A 21835-nucleotide genomic window follows, 5' to 3' on the forward strand; every position below is an offset into this window, starting at 1 on the left:
CGCAGTATTGGTCAAAAGTTCTAGAACACATTAAAAAATTAACCATAATCTAACTAAAATAGCAATCACATTTAAAAAATCGTTTCTCAGAGGTCTTAAAATCGAATGTATTCTAATAATTTACAAATTATTCAATTGAAAACATACTTTTTTAAAGTTGTTATTTAAATTACTTTAAATATCCAATTAATAAAGCATAAACTGAGATTTACTTTAAGTCGCGAAGAAGTTTATGTTTTACAGACAAGTAATAATGGTGATCTTCACTTCAGTCTTCGTATAGTTTAATTTAAGAATAAGCATAAATTCGTTCTTGTTTAGACAAATGCCAAGAATTAAGTTGTTTTTTTCTGCTATGGAAATATTTATTAAAAAATTACTCACATTATTTATTTGCAAATTTTACACGCCAAGTTATTTGTTTCAATATTACATTGCAATATGCAACTTGAATGGAGAGATTTTTCGATTAATTTTTTAACATCTTGGAGAAGTGTTATTGTACTTTCTTAGTAGTTTTACAAAAATGAAGATGAAAAGCTGTTGCCAGTCTACGAGGCTTTTAAGAAATTTTATATTATATAAGACTGCTCATCAGTACAACAAAATATATCCTTTGAAATATAGTTTTTTGAATGTAACATCTCAGAAGTGCTGTTTGATATCATTAATGTGAAAAATAAAATCAGTTTCTTAAACTGGAATGTATGTGGAATGCAAAATTTCTAATTTTAGTTGTTACGGACTATCATTTGCATTTATAATAAAATGTAACGATGGCGAGAAAATTTTATAGTAACATGTAGATTATAATTTTCTCTGCACATTTCTTTCTGTCTTTAAGAAAAAAAAGAACTCTTTTTCTTTTTTTCTTTAAATTTTATTATGTATTAAGTATGATTTAAAAAAGACTCAAATAAATGAGAAGTATAAGTTACATTAATTTAAAACAAAATCGAAAAATAGATAAAATAAAATTGAAATTTGAAAAATTCAGATTGCACTCGAAGATTTTTATTATTAAAAAATTTCAAAAACTTATAAATGAATAGATAACTCATAAAATAAAACCAAGATAAAAGTAATAAAAAAGTTACAATCTCGTTTTGACATTCAAGTTTTAGTTTAGCACTTACAGCAACTTTCAACTAAATAGTTACGAAGAATTAGTTTCCAAATGATAATATTTTCTAGTTTGCCAGTACGCAAAATCGGAAAACTGAAAACCGTAAGCTTCTTTAGAGGCTTCTTTCGAGGTACTTAAAAAAAAAAAAAAGTTAAAAACTGAGCTTTCTGAAATAGCAAAGAGCAATTAACATTAACATTATTAACAACAATGATAACATTATCAAGCTTAGTTCGCAAAAATGTAATTTTATCAGCTAGCAAAGAATGCTTGTCGAAAATGTTGCTATAGATTTCTGCTCCTAAAATGTTATTTCTGGATTTTAAAGATCGCTTTCGTGTCTTGGCACGAATGTAAAAATTCTTCTTTTCCTCGGGCATCTATTTAATCTGGAAGTCTCTCTCTCTCTCATAGTTTCTCGTGCACGTCCGCGGACAGCTGTTACCTGTCATGTTGCGCCGCGGTCCGATTTGTCATTTTACGATGGACAGACGTATCGCTACGGGGGTGTGGGTGCCGAGAACACGAACTTCACACGTCACTTGTCATACTTCACATGTATATGCATAAAACTAGGGGCGTGGTATTTTTTATCTTTGGAGGTGTTTAGAACAGGATTGATGCGACGCGATTTGCTCTTCAGACATACTCCATGAACACCACTGTCGACTCTAGAAGTAATTATTCACATAGAGTTTTATATAGATCTTCGTGCTGAGCTATCATTCGGCAATACTCCTGCAATTTGCTGTGACATAACCATCGAAAATCGGGTAAAAAATAAAGGCATACGTATTTTTATAGGATAAACATAAATGATTTCCTAGCAGGAAGCTTCATATTCAAGACTTTATGTTCTTTATGTTACATACGTTACTTTATGCAAGTTACGTAAGTTGTGTATTAAAAAAACTGATCTGTTTAGATAATTACTAACCTTCTATGTTAAATGAATTGCATTAATTCGCATTACAATAATTGCTTTTAAATATCTGTAGAATATCCGGAGTGTTCCAGAAATTTTAACACATAATCAAACAACTCAGTTCTTTCTGGCGTTCTGTCTAGAGTTATGTAAGCGGCAGATATATATATTTAGTCTTGATAACCATTTTTTATAATATTTTGAGCTGAAACATTTGCCTTCAAATGTGTCTGCTATTCCGTTCTCAACTCGCATCAAACTTACCTACGAACTTGCAAGTAGAGTATACAAAGTTGTGATCAGATACGAAACTGAAGATCATTTAAATTACTTTAGTATAAATTTCAATTGTTGCGACTTTTAATTTGAGCGGCAAAAAAAAAAAAAAAAAAAAAAAAAAAAATATAATCACAGCAATCCTTTCAGACGGATATTTTGAACATATTCTTGTGAACCGTTACTACGGCTATCAAATTATACATTGTTGTTGAAAGTTCACTTTAAGAATGTTATACTTATATTTTTCGTTAATAAATATCTCTGAGATTAAGAAATATCTCTAAGAATTTTATCAGATGCAGTAACAACGTAAATGACATTGTGGCTATCAATGAATACCAGATTCCCATGTGGCCATTGATATAATTTGTTGGGCTCCGCAGCTCTTTGTTGGATCATGTGACACACAAGCACAAGCTTCTAAAGTCTGTTTCCGTAGACATAGTTCCTCTTGTGTGGAAGTTTGTCTTAATGGTCACTCCGAGTTAGTACGAATCTTAAATTTCTTGAATCAGAATTCATATTCAAGTTCTATATAATTTTTCGTTATTTCTTGAAGTTTCTGGATCTGAAGAGTAACAGGAATTAAAAAGAATAAACTTTTGCTTAATATTAAAAAGTTTTAACCAAAGCAACCTTTCAGATTTGTATTTAAATGATAACAAATTTAAAAACAAACATTTAAAAAATACATTTACATTTATTACATGCACGCAAATGAACTATGTAATAAAACCATTTAATTCTGGGTTTCCGTTTCTCATTATTTTTCAAAAGTAAAAATTCGAATTTTTCACATTTTCTCAGGATCTTTAAATTAAAACAAGGGTAAAAAGATGATAATTTTAAGAATTACTGCAGATAAATATTAATCATAAAACTCAAATTATCTCTTGGAAATTAAAGACGTGCGGTCATTCAGGTCCACTGAATGGGAACCTGAATCATCACACGTATTTTAAATTAGTAAAATTTCTTTTTAGCTAGTCTGTTGTATACTACTGTATGTATATATCAGCTGGCTTCTATAGCCCCAGCTGATGTCACAATTAGTTGCATTAGAACAATTCAAAAGCAACACATCGGTAATTTTCATATATAGTTTTCAAAAGCGTAATTAATAATTGCCTGAATTATTCAGTATGACAGGAATTCTTTTTTTTTTTTTTTTTTTTTTTTTTGTCTCCTTTTTTGACACATTCTCTTTCTCTTGGTGAATGACATCCATACATACTGTCTCAAAATCATATATCGTAGGAACTCAGTTAAAACAAAGATTCCATCCCATTATGCTGTTTTCCGTTTTATGTATCCCGCGGGCATAAACATCGTGTCTTCAAACAAGTTTAAGGGATCGTCGCCGATCTGTCCGTCATTCATTGCTAATCAGCGTGGAAAATGCGCCGGGAAAAAGTCGGGAGTAGTCTTTTCGAGGCCCTTGTCGCCTCGCGTGACAGTCGGAGAAAGGGTGTTCCCAGCCGTCCACCCCCTGTCCCATGCTGAAAGAAAAGGGAAGGAGTGCGTCGGACGCGGTCATTCAGATTGCTGCGGTACCGGAGTGACTTCTATTTCGGATGCCATCCAAATCTGGCAATGGGTGGGTTGAACTATTTGGTGCACATGGCTTTCCAAAAGACAAAATATGTATGCTCTTTTGAAGACGATTTTATAAATCATTCTATCCTCTTTGAGTTTAGCGATAATTGCAATCAAAATAACTGTATCTTCGGCTAACAAGAAGGGCACATATACTTGAAATGAATATCCGTTACAAACTGTTTCTTACTGTTCACTGTTACCCAAGTTACCTTGAGTTAATAGCTCTTGATGTGAAATTAACCCGAAAAATCATGCATACCTTGACATGAATGCAGGTTTCAAAAAATGTACCTTTCCTGTGCAAAATTTATTAAACAATGTAATAATGAATTGTTAACAAAATTTGCAGAGCTAGATGAGCGAATTACCCCCAGATATATCTTTTCATTATGGAAAATTTACTTAACTGTGAAATGAGAATTTACCTAAATATATATTCTAAGTTTATCTGAGTGACTTACCCGTAGCTGATAATGCTATAATACTTTACTTATTTTCAACATAGACCTGGGATATTTTTAAGCGTGTAATCGAACAAAGATATAACAGTAACCGGTGAAACCTACGACGATTTTTCCTTACAATTCTCTTTTACTGTATTACTGATGAGTTAAAATTCTATATGAATATGCAAAAACTAAAAAATATATATATTTCCCTGAGTAAAACTTAGATAACTTTTTTTGTTGTAAATACGTTCCAGTTGCAAAATTTGAAAAGTGTAAATTGAAGTCTTTTTCAAATTGAACATTATGAAATGAAAAATTCTGAATCTTATTTATTGGTAATTCTGCGGTCTTCTTTAAAGATAATTTATCGACGTATTGAGTATTTAAGGAGAATTAACAATACTTTTGCTCAATAATTTGCTTTTGAAGAAAGAAGACTTAAGTATTTAAATAAAATGCTCTTCAGTGCATTTAAAATTCAATGCTCTATCTTTCAATGTCTTTTACCATATTTTTTCTGAAAATTCTTTGATTATGTTGTTATTTTCTTACATACCATACATACAATTAACATAAGTTGTCACTATTCACTCAATCAGCTAATACTCTTAATCAGTTAATGGAATTTTGAGATTTGTATATTATGTGACATATAAAGTAGTCAAATTAAATCACATGTGTTAGTAATTAGTATAATTAAAGTGATACAGCATAATTAGTATGACTTTAATTAAGAAGTAAAATACCAGCGAACTTATAAGGTATTTCTCCCGCCTTCTTAGCATGCCTTCGTAGTGTAGTGGCGTATTCCAGAGGTCCGTGGTTCGATTCCCGGCGAGAATGTTGCTGATTTTTCGTCACTCCTGTTTTAAAAAATAACCTAATGACTCTAAAAACTGTATTAAATACATTATGCCAAAGATTGCATGTTTGTATTGAACAAGTAATCCTATCTGAAACGTGTAGGATTAATGTCTTTAGAATTAAACTGACTCAAAATAATTTTAAAATTAATGAGAAGTACGGCATCAAAGTTACTTAAAAAGTGAAAAGTTATTGCGGAAGGATTGACTAGTTGAACTGAAGATTATTGACTAGCAAAGTTTTGAAATCTTCAATTTTAAAAGTAAAAAAGTATTGCGAAAGGAAAGATTATGGACTAGCAAAGTTTTGAAATATTCAGTTAAAACAATAAATTGTTAAATACAATTTACTTAAATCAATACTTTTACATTTTAATATCCCTATTTTCCCTAATTGGGTTATAAAAGTTAATACATTAATTAATTTTAATCAATTTTTTTTTTTTTTTTCTGATTTGCACCGGAAGTCTTATTACGAATATAATTTGCGTTGTCATTAGTCGATCATTTGGAAAAGAAACCAAAATTTTGCTGAGCACAAAATTGGAAATAGTAAAGAATTATGGTTATTCCCCTTTCCATACCTACAGCCTGAGTCTTTTAAAAACGGTCTATGTTTTGAGAGCTTTCTCCCCCTATCCTTGTCAAAAGGCCGGATATTTTAGCTTCTCGAGATTCCTCGTGTATAGCATTAGCATTCCTCGGGAATAGCCGAATCCACTGATCATTTAACAGTCTCATCATCATGAGCGCTGCCGATGATGCACCATAGGGATAGACCGATATTATGCTCACGAGAAAGAAGTAATGACATACAAACAAACCTCCGAGTCTTAAGCGAAATTCAAATCCGCCCTATGGAGTTTGAATTAGCAGGCAGCCTTCCCTAACCACGAGATCAGGCAGGCCAAACTCAGTATCTCAGGTGGGCTAAATAGCTATAGTGTATAACAGTGCGGACCGCATGATGTACTTAAAAAGGGAGTAGAGCAGAAAATTCTAATACTGTAATTAAAAAAAGAAAGAAAGAAATAGAAGGAACATAAGGAAATTCATGTAGAAGAAGGATACCTATTGTTTCTTTTCTGAGTCTGACATCGTTTTCCTGCAACTAGCTTTCAGACATGTAGAGACATACTGCTCGTATTAGCGATTTTCGGAACAGAAATCATATTAATATATGTTTCATCTGGATCTCGCTAGTACTTGTTCCTTTTCATAAAATTATACTCATACTTTTCTTTTCTTAATAAATAAATTCATTATTTTTCATATTCCACGCACTCAAATTTAATTTTGGTTATGCAATGAGCACCAAGTTTATTTCATTTCAGAAGTAAATACATGTGTGGACACATTTGAAAAAATAACGGAAAGAAGTATATCGTTTCCTATTTGGCTTCAAAATTTCAGAAATCCTGTTTTTAGGATCATGCCTTTATTTGTAGAAGCAGATTCTTAAATAATGTCAGCAGGGATATATATGATGTTTAACTATGATAGTAGTTAATATTTATATAAATTCTGCGAGGAAAACGTTCGCTGTCTTCGTTGATTGAAAATGGAAAAAAGGAAGTCAAGCTAAACTCTCTGAAGGCGTTTCCCGAGCGGAGAATAACAAATAAACAGAGCTAACTCTCTCGAAAGCCAAAAAGCTACTCGATAACCATCAGTATGTAGTGTCTGCCCCCTCCTGTCACCAAAAGAAGATGAAAACTGTTCGTAGCTACACCCAAGTCCCCGCCGAGAGATGTTATCTGTCCGACCGCGATGGTGGTGGACAACGTCAACCTTGAACGGACCTCCTCTTTCTTTTTCGGAAGAGCTGAGAGTTTGTCATTGATACTGCGAATCGTTTACACTTCCGTCAGCATCTTATCGTGCCGTTTTGTGAACGAGGAGATAATGATGCGTGGCTGCCGAAATTTATATCAATCAAGTAAAAGAATCGGGGTCTCACGTTGAGACTATAAAAATGTATAAACAAGGGTTTTATTAAAGATTGTGAGGTTTTTCAACACCTCATATAGTTTAAGGAGTCGTTGACAATTGTAAAAGCTTGCTAGTGTAGATAAAGGATTGATTTCCTTTTCCTTTTAAATCCAGTGTTGTAAAGTAGTCAAATCCGAACTGGGAATATCTGCGGACGTTTGCATCGCAATCTCTGTATCTGCATGTATCGAAATGTAGTCTTTATTCTTTTATAATGCGGGTCTTTATTCTTTTGTAATACAGGTCTCTCGTAGTCTTTATTATTTTATAATACAACATTTACAGAATTTATAGAGGAAAATTCAATTAAAATCTCCTAAATAGGTGCTATAAAAATTTCACTGAAAAAGTTTTTATTTAACGTTTTAGTATTAATTGTTAAACATTTGGCATTTTAAGATAAGGAAACTTAGTCTGGTGTTAATTTTAGCGAATTTATTATTTTTCAAATTTAATTTAAATTTTTTATTTCAAGAGAGTTTGATTCAGGCTTCCATTCTTCGAGAAGCAAAATATTGTTATTCAAGTATTTCGTATTTTCACTGCTTATGTATATTTCAGATTGAATTTGTCAGTTGTTTTTCTTATTATTTTCAAGGTCTGATAAAAGGGAACCTGGCCATAGATAGTATTTTGCTGCTTATTCGAACAACAAAGTTAACTGTTCCATAAAGTAAATAGTTTTAATTACTACAGAATACCATTTTGGTAAATTTTAACGTATACAAAATGGGATAAAGTAAGACCTTTCTCGTCTAAATTTCTTTTAAAGCTAGTATTTCCACATTTATATTTTATTTACTTGTTTAGTTATAAACATAGTTTTATTTGCAATAGAACTTCATCCACACATTCATTATAAAATTTAGCGATGGCTATTAATTGCCGTATTTCAATTCCTATTTTTCTTTCAAAAATTTTTTATACTTTATTTTGTGGCCATGAATACCGATTCATTTAAATGTTACAATGAAATCCTTATGGATGAATTTCGAAATTTACTGACATGATAGATTTTCTTACTCTTAAGAAAAACATATTAGACGCAAACTAATGTGAAAATTATTAAATAACATTCGAGACAGAAGAACATGGAAAACATTTTAATTAAAACTCAGTACTAATATCTGAAGTCTTCATTGAAAATTTAACTTTTACATTCATTCTTAGTGGTGTGTGTGTTGTGTATTTAATTATGGCAAAGCACACGAGGGCTATCTGCCTAAGGGGAGGGATGCCTTCATGGAGGACTTCCTAAGGGAAACTAGCTCGTGTACACATTTCACATGGGGAAAACCACGAAAACACCCATGCAGCCAGCCCGTTCGCGGGATTCAAACCTCGGACCGAACTACCAGTGTTCAGCGACTTTACCGCTCGGCCGCTAATGGGCCCATTCTTAGTGGAAATATTCATACTTAATGTCAAAGCCGGAACTAAATTCAGACTTCTCGTCGTCGAGATGGCATTCCGCCTAAGGCTGTGGTGCCTAACGGATTAATGTCATCCCGACGAATAAAAAAAGAGCTGCCGGCAGACGCACATTTACTGATTCAAGCGTACTAAATTCACACTGCAAAATGTCTTTGAAAATAATAATGCTGAATTTTTAGTATATCCGTCTTGTACATGTTGCTGAACATTTGAGATATATAATAAAACAATCCTCATATTATTTACCATATGTAGGCCTTCTTATTTATTCCTACTTGAATACCCTTAGTTATGTTAGTTATCATATGTGGGACAAGAACAGGCTGGAACAACGCACCTGTGCATTATCATAGGTCTCATCGTCGGGTATGCTAATTGTAGAACTTTCGCATTAATTTAGAGAGCAGATACTCCAAAATTCCTGAGTGGGGGTCCTAGGGGCTCTTGAACCGCTTGCTCTGCTACAAACTTTGGAGAGAACTTTCGGCTCACCGTATATTTTTATTGCCTTTTTGACATACAAACCCTATATGCTTACAAATATTTATACCTTCTGCGAGATTCGAACCTGGGCCTGCCGGTACGGCAGTTGGCGCCACTAACCTCAATACCAGTAGGGAGGTGCATATGTGAGACAGCTGCAAGGCTGAAACAAGTAATGTTTTGAACCACTTAAAATTCATAATCTGTTAGAACAGTGTTCATCAAAATTTTTACATTTGCGACCAATACGCGATTCATGTTATTGGGATTCATGGGCACCCGCATAATATAATAGCGATCTATAATTACCCACATGTATATGTTTTTGATTTGTCACGGCTCTCAAAAATAAAGTTGCTCTTAAGAGAAGGCGGCAATGACATTCTTAGAAGAAATTAATACAAAAAGTATAAAATAAAATAAAACAGATAAAAAAATCTGAAAGCTTTCAGATTTTATATTACGCCTAAAGGGGCGCTTTTTTAACATTTTGCGTGTTACCTTTGTTTATTAAATAACATGTTCTTTGCGCTTAAACTACATAAAATTCAACTCAACAGCAATATCCCAAAATATTTAAAAATAGCATATCCTTAGAATTTCAGATAGACAGTCTCGCGCGCTGGAGATGTTTCCTCCCCTGTATTGTGTTGCCATTGTTCGCTTTGAAACTGTTTAGTTTGTTAATCAAAATTTCGTTAAAGTTTTACAAAATACGAAAGAGATAATAAAACAAATTCCAAATTCGTGCTTCCAGGTACCATGTTCGGGTGCAGAATTACATTATTCAAAATTGGATGGCTCTAGGTACCGTCGTTTTTTCACAATGCGTGAAACACACACACACACACACATAGATATATAAATATATATATATATTAAAGGAGATTCTTCATTATTTAATTTCTTTAAATATAATACAGGACGATAATATTTGGTGGCAACACTTTGAAAAGTAATTCAGACTTTCATAGTGATTCAACGCAAAATGTCGTTTTGAGACTAATAGCCTTTCTGGGCTGACGCCCATTTGGGGTAATAATAAAGTAATAATAAATAAATATGCGTGTAATCGACTAATACTTCGTATAAATTCGTAATTGCGAGTAAATATGCATAATTATACAATCAGAAAACGTATTTCAAAAATTTTCCGCGATCCATCAAAAATTGTCTTACGACCCACATTTTGAGAATATCTGTGTCAGAATATTCAAAAGCTTCCTCAGAACTGGGTTTATATTAAAGATGTTTTTGGATTAGGGCATATAGGATTAAGGATTAATTCGGTACCAATATTTTTAAATAATTCTTTCATTAGTTCCAATAATATATAGGTCATATTTTACTATTTGCATCCTTACTTATTTGCTTTTAGTATACACTTTGTTTTTAATTGACAAAGTTCGGTAGTTGACTTTTGTCAGCGGACTAGGAGCAATCATTGTAATCCCTTCCTCGTATTTTCTCTGAAAAACATTCTATTCATTCTCTGTGGTCTCTGGTGAGAGGGAAGAATGGTTTCCTAGATTAGAACGTCACTCTAAGATCGCTTCTTGTCGCCGTTTTCAAGATCAGTCTTCCAGTGGCACTTTTAAACAATGATATCTCTTCTTTTATCCTTGTCAAGCCCATCTTCCTTTTGGGGATTCAGGTGCTTTAAATGGTTCCTCTGGCTTTTCTTCTTCTTTTGTCCAGTTTTGACTTTACTGGCTTAAACCTTGAGGATTTAATTTACGGTGAAATATTGTGGAGTACAATAGATCTCAGGACACCTGTCAAAGAATGTAAACCCGAGCCGTTCACTATTTTGTACGTTTTAGTGGCAGTGCTACTGTTATTCGTCGTTAATGATTAAGAACTGGTAAATCAATATGAACTGGAAATACTGAAATAATGTTTACAAAATAAATACAATGGAATCTCGTTTTTAAATATTAAATTAATTATTGCACCAGAGTTATTCAAAGCCTATCTGTCTTTGATTTGCATTTACGTGGAATTTAGGAAAAATACCTGAATTCTCCAGTATAGTTTACCTTCCATTTAGAATCGATCAATCAGCAGCTAATATAGTGTACCACTAATATTTGCATTATCATATTCCAGCCTTCTGGAATTATTTGATATGCTTATTATAATCTTCGTTTTTCGTAAAGCCTCTCTGAAACAGACTAGCTGCATCAGTATTTCTCTCTTTCTGATTAAGTTTAATAAAATCACAAACCAATTTTTGTTTGGAAAATACTTTCCAATATATCGCTTTAATTTCGGCATATTAATACAGTGAAAAACAGATTCAAGTTAATCTTTTTAAGACAACAACCTGTAACAAATTATCTGGTCATTTTAATAACTCCAGTTCTCATTTCTGAAATAATAATAAGCAGCACGTAGATGTAAACTATTTGTTTCTTATAATCGAGTGAGTACACAATAAGGGAGTATTTTGGTATATTTTTATAATTTTTCATCACTAAATGGAAAATGCAAAAATATTTTATTATTAAATTTAGTTTTTCCGATATCTGTATTTAAGTGACGAGATGTATTATAAAATACGACCTCTTCATGGAAGTCAAGTAATTTTTGATTTATTCAGATTATATTTCGATAAACTGAGTAATTTAAATTACTGAACTTTATAAGAGCTGCATACTGTTATGCCTTACTGAATTATCAATATAAATCAACTTAAAAAGAGATGTATTAAATGAAATCTTGAAGACTTATTAAGTTATAAGCAGTGAAGACAGTAATACATGTTATATCACACTCAATCAATTTTCCGAACGGAATGAGCTTATGTAAATATTCGTTTTATTAATAGATTACATTATTTTCTGTATTAATTCTAAAGACGTAAAGTATTATATCCCCCTTGAGATCAAGCCTACTTGCGAAGAGGAAAAAGAAATAAAAGTAATCCTACAAAGAAAATGATCGATCTCAGTCAATATTCCCTTTTTGAACATCTGAATGTAACCTCTTGAGTCTTTTTCATCAAAAAAAGTATTTTTTTTTTTTTTTTTTTTTTTCATGGGGGATGTAATGTTGATTATTCAATTAAAACGCTAACCTTTAATTAGACTCTTTATAGCAGTATCTGAAATCCTAAGTATGAAAGTCAATTAAGAAGTCAAAGGAAATGCTTTTGATGCAATGTGTCAATGGCGTATTCAGTTTTGCTTTTCAGAGAAATATTCCAGCTAATAATGCTATTTTCTTTTTCCCTGAGAAAGGGGTCTTTACATCTTTTATGGAATAAGATTATATTACGATATAAATTAACTGTTCTCTATATAATTTGTTTTCTTTAATGCAATTCTATGCAGCCCAAATATCACCGTATGCATAGCCTAATTCCTGTCCCAGAACTCCTAAACTCTTAAACCTCTTAATTCCTCCTAAAATTCTTCATAATTCTATTTCTCTCTCATAAAGCGATGGAAAGGTGGAGGTTTTGGAATCCCAGAGAGAATGCTGTGTCTAGGCTGGTGATCCTTCTGAGGTCCTAGTACCCCAGATGTCTCTAGTGTACATCAATATTAAGATCAAAATTTAAAAAAGAAATTTTTTTAGGGGTATATTTGGAGCCCTATTTTACTTGAACCTACGGCAGCAGCTCCTACAGTCTATTTTTTTTTATCCGGCGCTGTGATTGAACGTCTGTAGATTGGACAAGGCCTTATGTATCAGCTGGACCTTACCATTATCTCAGCAAGTGACGACCATGTCACAAACAATTAATGACTATGACATTAATTTTCTGTGCCCGTTAATGACCATGAGCACAAATATGGATGCATGATCTGGATCAATTATCTGTGATCCTTTGTTATCTATGACTTAAGAAAAACAAAAAGCTTAAAGAAGTTACTAAAATCAGTTTGATATTTTGTCAGAACGCAAATGGCCTGTTGATGAATTTACCTTGTCTGTAAATCACTAAACCTATGAATTCTTGATACGAATCAATTGCCAGCGTTTTGAAGGGCTAGTAAATATTCTTGTTCGAAGCAGAGATACAGTTAAAAGTTCTTTGGTTGAATGACAGTTCTCAGGTTACATACAGTTCTTGAAATTCTTTGAATCGAGTTAAAGGAAATAAAATAATATTTCACCTGTGTTGCCATTAGAAATAAGGATGACTCTATTTTAAGGCCTATTACGTAAAAACTTTTGAAAGTCCATTGACGAACCTGGTAAACCAATATCAGGATCCACAATATTTTAGTCGGAAAAATTATGAATGCAACCGAGGTTTGTAACCGAGTCGATTATTAAATAAATAAAATTCAACGTCCCTTGTTAAATATTTGTTGCCTCAAGTATGAACAAAAGTATTTATTTAAGACAGAATTCTGGATATGAGTGTTATGATATCCTACATGGTAACCATTCAGCGAAATACAGACTGTAACTGAAAATATAAACGAAACGGTAATTTTTGCTGTAGCAGACACCCAAAACATTCTAAAGCCTCTCACGGAACAGGAACCAAAGTTTAAATGATATATTCAAAATTTATTAGAGCTCTACAAAAAATTACTCAAAAAAAAAAAAAAAAAAAAAAAAAAAATTGTTAACATAACTTTTTTTATAACCACCTTATTACAGTTTAAATATTGATTAATGTTTATATTAAATCTATTTTCATTGTATAATCCTGGTAATACTTGAAAAAAAGCTTCTGTGTTTATTTCTTTCAGTGTAAAACGGAGATATCTTTGTTTACCGGACAGAGAGACTTTCTACCATCGGCGTGTTACTACAAGGAAAATCAGATTCAGGTTAATTTTTTTACACATTTTTGTTCCAGTTAAGTACAGAGCTCCATGCCACCACCCTTAGAGTCGGCCTCTTGATCCAGTGTTGATTTATGTTACCCTCGTTTCAATCAAATTATTTCAGTTGCGTATGAACAGCTAATATTACACAGAATCCACAGTTTTATAAAGTCTTCTAATTTCATTACCCACGGTTTAGTCCTAATCGTTATATTGAAGGAGCCGTAACTTCTGCACATAATGAGAAATTACTGTATCTACCTAATAGAATGAATAAGTACAATTCGTGAGACAAGTTTTAGTTAATGATTTTACAGCATTTTTTAATCATGGAATTTTAATAACAAGTTTTGATTATTCCTTAAAATTACATAAAAGATAGGTATAATTGTATCGATAATTAAAAAGGTTACATTAAGATGCATATTTTTTTACTTAACACTCTTAGTTGTCAGGTCTAAATGTACCCAAGGTAATAACGATATCTGTTTCCAGATAGTGTAATCTCTACATAATTTTCAATTTAAATAAGATGTTAGAATAAATAGCGAGGTTAAAAAATTAATACTTTTTTGCCGCATATTTTTGGTGTGCGTTGGTAAGAGTGGAAAGACAAACGTATTTACACATAAGATAAAAAATGGTATATATGTTTATGAAAAGAGAACGAAAGGGGGAATTATAATATTAAAATAATTATACACAAATAAAATTTATTTTTTCTTGTTGTAAATCATTAAGGCCGAATTTAAAATAAAACAATACCCTTTAATGTAATCTTTTTAAATTCCTAATTTGATGATGGTTATAGTTTTCGTTGTAGAACAGAACTGTACATCACCACGCCAAAATAGATATCGCCAAGAAAAGTTCATCAATCGTTCTTACAGAAAATACGCCCTCTTTTTGAATAAAAAATGATCAAATTTAAGATTTCACCCTGCAAGGTGGCGCGATGTAAAAAGAAAAGGGACAAACGTAAATAAACAAAAAATATCGGAGCACGGTTTACAGAAGGAGGCGAATCCAAAATTTGCACGCTCTTCCCATAACCGCCTCTTATGATATTCTTTTTATTCTTCGTTATTTACTTATTATAACTCCTCCGCTTGAATGTTTAAAATGCCGTGGTTACCATATTTCACTCATATCGCTTTCTTGGCGCTTTTATCAGTAGCATAGTTTTATTAACTTTCGAAAGGAAAAAGTTATTTTAAACTATTAAAATGGTAATGATACTATTTTATTTTTAAACTACATAGATTTAATTTTGTTTTCTAGGGTTATATTAATGTTATAATGTTGTGGTACAATTTTTCGCTTACCCGATTAGATCGTATTTTAAAATTCAGCAGATTTTGTAAGGACGGAAAAAATGAACATTTAAAAAATTCTCTCTATGCATTTAAAGAGATCAGTAATAGTCGAGATTTTTAACAGAGATTATCGTTTAAACAAAGAAGTCTCTGATCTACCGTAGAATTCCTTTATTGAAACTGAAAGGGAAGGAGACATCCCGGCTTGTTGATTTTCAGTCACGTTTTCATAACAGGTGAAGTATTTTTTTTACATTTGAAGCATATTTTCGTATAGATAATTATCAGTCACTGTGCTATTTCTGAATAAATTTCGCATAACAAAAATTTACATTCTCCTTTTATACATCTTTTATTTTCATTTAAATAATAAAAGCAAAGTAATATGTTCGTGCAAAAATATGGAAGAAAATAAAGACAAACAAAAATTGAAAATTAATTAATAATACCTGTTCGCTTTTAATGCCTTTCTAGGGAGTTAGCACAAACTGTTTCGCAGATCCCCCAGATCTTCCATCTAAATCTCCTCAGCATATAAATTAGAAATTACGTGTTACAGCAGAATTTCTCTACATTATTATTATTATTATTATTATTATTATTATTATTGGCCCATCTTCTCCTTTGCGTAGAATTTTCGAGTCCCTTGCAATAAAAATGTGTTAAATATCTGTCGAATGTGATCTACAGACATCGACTGAATAATCTTGAAATTTTTTTTTTTTTTTTTTTTTTTTTGGGCATTTATTGCAATTGCACAGCATCGAATTATTGAACTTTCGCACTTTAGAAACAGACTATCAATAATTAAATATTTCTCAAAGCATTGATAACAATCAACCCGGCGGCAAAACATGCAATGATTCCTGCTAAATCACATCCAGAGAAAGTATATTGATAACCCATGCTACTTGCGCTTTCTGGATATCATTACAGTTACTAACACATACTCATATTTATAGAGTTTTCGACTGATAGTTTGTAACTCATACTCCGCATGTTTCCTTGGAATAAGAAATTAAGTTAACATGCATAATACTTGGACTAGCATTTATGAACGGTTCAACTGGTATGAAGTGATATAATTTTTGTGCATCACTGTAAAATTATAAAATAGTGAAAGTCGATTTGAAAAATTAGAAGGGACTAATTTTTGAATCCTGATTCAATGATCTCCTATTCCGATTAAGCTGGTTTTGGTTAAGAGAACTTCAGCTGAGTTGAGTTTTGTAGCGTTGGGGCTTCTGGAAAGAGGTGCTGGATCTTCAAGATTATTTTTGGTTACGAAAAGAAATCGCCAATTGCGCCAAGCCATCGGATTTGTCGCTTGAATTTTCCTCACGCGACCGATGGGGAGTTTTAGAATCGGTAGCGAGGGAGGGAAGAGACAGAATGGGTGGATGTGACACGTCAACAATTTTTGACGCGACGCCGCGACCAAGACGAGCGCGGCGCCGACGCGCATCAATGATTTAAAAAGAAAAAGAATCGACATGGGGGAATAGAGATCTGTAGAGAAAATTTTCGTCGCATATTTTATTTTGTTTAGTTATTATAATCGCTTCCCCGCCCGTCTCTGCTGTCTGTCTGTCATTTGATCCGGACCCGTCGAATTAGCCCTGGCTTAGATAACAATACCGATTTCACGTCGCGGCTTTCACCTGTGTAGCCTGACGCAATAATCGTGCGAAAAATCTGATTTCGCTACCTGGGGACGCTTATTTGTACCTTTCAAATATGCTATTACATTGTGATTATGACTTCCTGAGAACTCTGAGAAAGTGAAGGCTAACAATAAGCAAAAAGGAAGCAAGTGTAATGCTATATTTGACTCGAAAAATGTTAGTATAATTTGAGAAAATGATAAACGCATACTGTGCTATATATTTTACCCTTTTAAATCCTATACGAAAAGATACGTTGAGATATCTACTGTTAAACGAAAAAAGCCCCCCCTCCCCCACCAAAAAAAAAAAAAAAAAAAAAAAAAAAAAAAAAAAAAAAAAGAGATTAAAAAAAAAAAAAAAAAAAAAGAAGAAAATAAGAGAGAAAATCTGTAAATGAGATAAATACGAAGAAAAATCAATATGTAACCTTATATTTACATCATTCATTCATTTACTCCTTTAACAAGACACAGCTTTTCAACCCAAAGAAGATAGACTTGGATAGGACATGGCAGTCGCATTAGAATGGCAGTCGCAGAAGAACAAATAATAGTATTCATGTGGATCCTGAAAGAGAAGAGACAAAAACTGAATTGAAGGAGGATGCAGAAAAAATCGTGGTTGGAGAAAAACTAAGAAAATAGGAGTATTAAATCACGAGGAACTGAGGATAAGACCGAGAACATAGCACAAAATTTCTTGGTCCCTTCCATTGAGTGCAGCCACTCTTGGAGCATTACCTCCCCTCTTAGATCATCCCTAACAGGCATTCTTAATTATTTCATATTCAAGTTTACGTTCTTTACTTAATCTTTTCCACTACAAGTTTCATATTTGCTTTTGCATATAGTAATTCAACACTAAAAACACTTGGAAATAATATGCAGCCCAAAAATCTTTATGCAGACATAATTTGATACTATTTATATAATAATAAAATATATGCCAAAGGAAATAGTAAAAATAATCACTTCTTTGTGTAGTCGTTACTAAATTCAATGCAACTGCCCCAGTGTTTCAATAACGCCTGTTTTCCGTGAGGAAAAATACTCTGCTGCGTAGTTGAGCCATACATCGTCTCATTTTGCTCCTGATTTGCAAGCTTTCTTTCTTCTTTTTGATAAATTTATTCTCACGACTTAATGCTCTCACACTATTAATCATGTGTGTGTAACAAAAATCAAACAATTAATCTTGAAAATATTAAATTCATATCACCAAACAGCATTTGTTTTTAGATTTAAAAAATACATATATATATACATATATCAAATATCTACCTGCAGAACGAAGAAATTTAATTCCGATGCATGTGAATCTGAACTTTTAAAATGAATTATTTAAGTGCAAAGTAATAAAATTAAGTGTAAAGTAGAAAAATGAAAATTACAGTAAACAATACTCCAAAATCTAGCTATGTACACAAAAAATAGCTATGCATTTGATGCGCAAATCATTAACCATATATTACATGCATGTTTTTTAAAATGATTTTTAAAGAAGCATTTTCATAATTTTCCACTTCACTAATTACTATTGACTCAGCTTATTCTCAGCTTTCCTTCTTCTAAATTTAATGTTAAACTTTTAACCGTAGACGATTGCATGGCTTATGTTGAATCACATTTTGAGGTCGTAACCAATATCTCAAGCATATTCACAGATCCCAGCACTTGTTTGTTTGAAAATACCCTTTCCACATATCAAAGAAAGCATCATTGTTTTCACAGCGTGAATTTCTTTCCCTGACAATATTGAAATTGTTATCTATTGCGGAATGTGTCTTCTGCGAGCGACTTGCTCAGGTTACCCCATGAGAAAAGTGCATTTCTAACATGATTAAGTCTTTTTTATTATTATTATTCATTAAATAAATGCAAAAGTGTCCGAGTGGTATTCATTTTTGGTGAAATAATATAACAGCAAGCTTCATTTGTCCCTGTTGTTTTTAACAGTTGGTTTTAGATTTTATGCTCTGTATCGTAATTTCGTAAGAATAAATTCTTAAATCATTTGGGCCTGACGTTCATGTTTATCTTAAAATTGCTAAAGGTATTAAACCGGAATCCGAATATATTACATATATTTTAATTATGATATTTTGTATTTTTAAGCTTTGAATTTTTTGTAATTAAAAAATATTATTTGAGGTATTAGAAATTTTCTGATCGTGATATTTCTAATTCCTTCCGGCACATCATATTCTTGCTCACTCTCATTCTCGATTTCATGAAATCGTAAATTTCTTTAGCGAAAATATAACTTTTTTTTTTTTTTTTCCCTCTCTCCTTGCTATACGCGTCTAATAGTTCCAGCGTTACGTCATTTTCATGTCATTTTTAGCGTATATCCGCATAATATCTGAAAAATAATTATATAGAGTGGCACTTTCCATACAGTGTTGTAGGAAATTCATATACGAATGCAAAATATTCGCGACATTTTGTCGCTCATTATGTACAGAATTGATAGGTGTAATTTTAATGCAATGTTATAATGTTTTCAAACATAAATTAGATTTTAAAAAGATAGAGAGAGAGAGAGAGATGACATTTTCATTGTGCTATTCTGCAAGCTACAGGAGGAAATAACAGATCATCAAATATGCATGTTACATCACATCAACAACATGCAAACCCAGCATTTTCGCATTACAGTAGAAATGGAATATTAAACATAAACGCATGACTTCCTGTCAAGTATATAACGTGATGAAGTCATTCAAAATCTCTCGACTTATTCCTGAGGGTGAATTATCCAGCACACGGCGAGACGCGACATCAAGATAAAGATCACGTGGTTTTGGTCTGATGCGTTTTTGATAATGACTCTGCTGCCGACAAGGGAAAAGATTACAGTGACATTTATAAACCAGATAATCTACTTGGATCTTGGGGAAGAACCGATGCTTCTTACTCTGTTTCAAGTGCTAGAAAGAGGTACCAAAATTTAAATTTCCTGGTATTTAAAAAAGTATCATTCTAATACGAAACGACTAAAATATGTTCCGAAGACGAAGCTTGAGTGAAGCTTAGGATCTTTCTTAATTGATTACATTATAAGGTATTTCTCCCGCCTTTCTAGCGTGCCTTCGTGGTGTGGTGGTCTGCACGCTGGGCGAGTAATCCAGAGGTCCGTGGTTCGATTCCCGGCGAAGGCGTTGCTAATTTTTCATCTTTTGTGCTTCCCCCCCAAAAAAACACCTAATATTTCTACAACATAAAAGTGGAAAATAACTGTTTTAAGGTTTATTTAAAGCACGATATAATTCTCTGTTGTATTACTGCCCAATACACAATGGTTTTGCATATTATTTGGGTGTTGCCAAAATTCTTATTTAAATAGCTCGGCTCTGGATTAAATGCCTGTATCAATGAAAGAGGACTTCTTCAAACACAGAACACAATTTTTATGAAGAGCGAAGTATTTTCTAAGACGAACATACACATGGTCATGTGCATATTAAAAATACAAATATGGGCAAAATAGATATGATAGGTTTTGATTTAGTGTATAATCAATACGACAGAGCGCATTTACTTTTTGTTATATATTGAACTTTGTACTTCCTATTATTGTTACTTATATCGTTCGCGGGCTTAGAGCTTCTACGAATATTCCCCAAAATTATAAGTTAGTTAGATTTTGTACTTCCTATTATTCTTACTTACATTGTTCGTCGGTTTAAAGCTTCTACAAATATTCGCAAAAATTATCAGTTAGTTATATTTTAAATCAAATAATTTTAAATTATATCAGCTACTATAGTAAACTGCTATGCAGTTTATCAAGAAGAGCGCGTTTGTTGGTTTTAACTCTTTCAGCTTGTAAGCAATTAAAGACTAATAAGATTTGAAAGTAAATGGAACGTCGGTTACAAGCGAAAAAATCGCAGCAAAAACATCGCGGACAAAACAACGCAAGGGGAAAACACCGTCTTTTTTAAAACATGGTAGTACAAAACAGAATCGTCGAAAATAAAGCGGTTCAAAAACTTTGCAGTTTAAAAAAATTGTCCTTGAAAATATCGTGGCAAAAAACAAAGCACCTACAAGTCATCGTATGACGATAACATCGCAGATATGTGTTTTCAGGCTTTAAAAGCTGTAACTGCGTATTCGCATAATGATTTGTGAGCGCAAGAATGAATGAGAAATATTTTTACTTTCACCTTTTTTAATTAACTAATAAATTTTTGCCAATAAATTAAAAAGGTCACTGAGGCATTCAAAAACTGAAAATAAATAGAAAATTAATTTTACTTATAACAGTTGATAATATTTTATGATTTGATAATTAATTAACAAATGTTAATAGAGGTTAATAGAGGATGAGTAAGTATACAAGAACTTACTCATTTTCCTTTTTCTAATTCTTTTAGACTATATTTTTCACGAAAATTACCAATAAAATTTTATAAAAGAAATTCATCAACGAATTATCTTTATTAGTTAACTATATTAAAGTTCTATTAACTGCTAACCTGGTATTATTTTTCTATTTATTTTCAGTTCCTCAATGCTTAAATTTCCTTCTTATTTTTTCAGCAAAAATTTGTTAATTAATTAAAAAATATTAATTGCAAAAGTAAAAATATCCCTCAATCCTTGCGCTCACAAATCATTATGCGAATTTTTAAAGCTTGAAAACGCATGTTTGCGATAATTTTTTTTTTCTTTTTCCCTGGACGTTTAAATTTGCTAAAATAAGGAAAAAAACGTAATGTTTCTTATATTTAAATATGAAAATTAACAAGTCGCTTAGTGCATTACAAAGCTGGCCTACCAGCGGCCGAGCGGTAAAGTCGCTGAACACTGGTAGTTCGGTCCGAGGTTCGAGTCCCGTGAACGGGCTGGCTGCATGGGCGTTTTCGTGGTTTTCCCCATGTGTAACGTGTATACGAGCCAGTTTC

The 21835-nt window shown here is 32.3% G+C and overlaps 1 protein-coding gene across 8 annotated transcripts in view; it reads left to right on the forward strand.

The window, feature by feature from the left end:
* Sp1 (transcription factor Sp8) overlaps positions 1-21835 on the forward strand; it is a 127573-nt gene that overhangs the window by 71456 nt on the left and 34282 nt on the right. For 4 of the 8 annotated variants that reach the window (XM_035369850.2, XM_035369846.2, XM_085820564.1 and 1 more), the window contains one exon: positions 13863-13943. The exons of the other annotated variants lie outside the window; for them this stretch is intronic. Coding sequence is in view for 2 of the 4 variants with exons in the window: in XM_035369846.2 (XP_035225737.1) it covers positions 13863-13943 (81 nt within the window). In the remaining 2 variants the exon portion in view is untranslated. The remainder of the gene's footprint in view (positions 1-13862; positions 13944-21835) is intronic. 8 annotated transcript variants of the gene reach the window in all.

The sequence above is a fragment of the Stegodyphus dumicola genome, chromosome 7, assembly GCF_044657685.1.
Source record: "Stegodyphus dumicola isolate Sdum_Otavi_A_Nest chromosome 7, ASM4465768v1".
Taxonomy (NCBI): Eukaryota; Metazoa; Arthropoda; class Arachnida; order Araneae; family Eresidae; genus Stegodyphus; species Stegodyphus dumicola.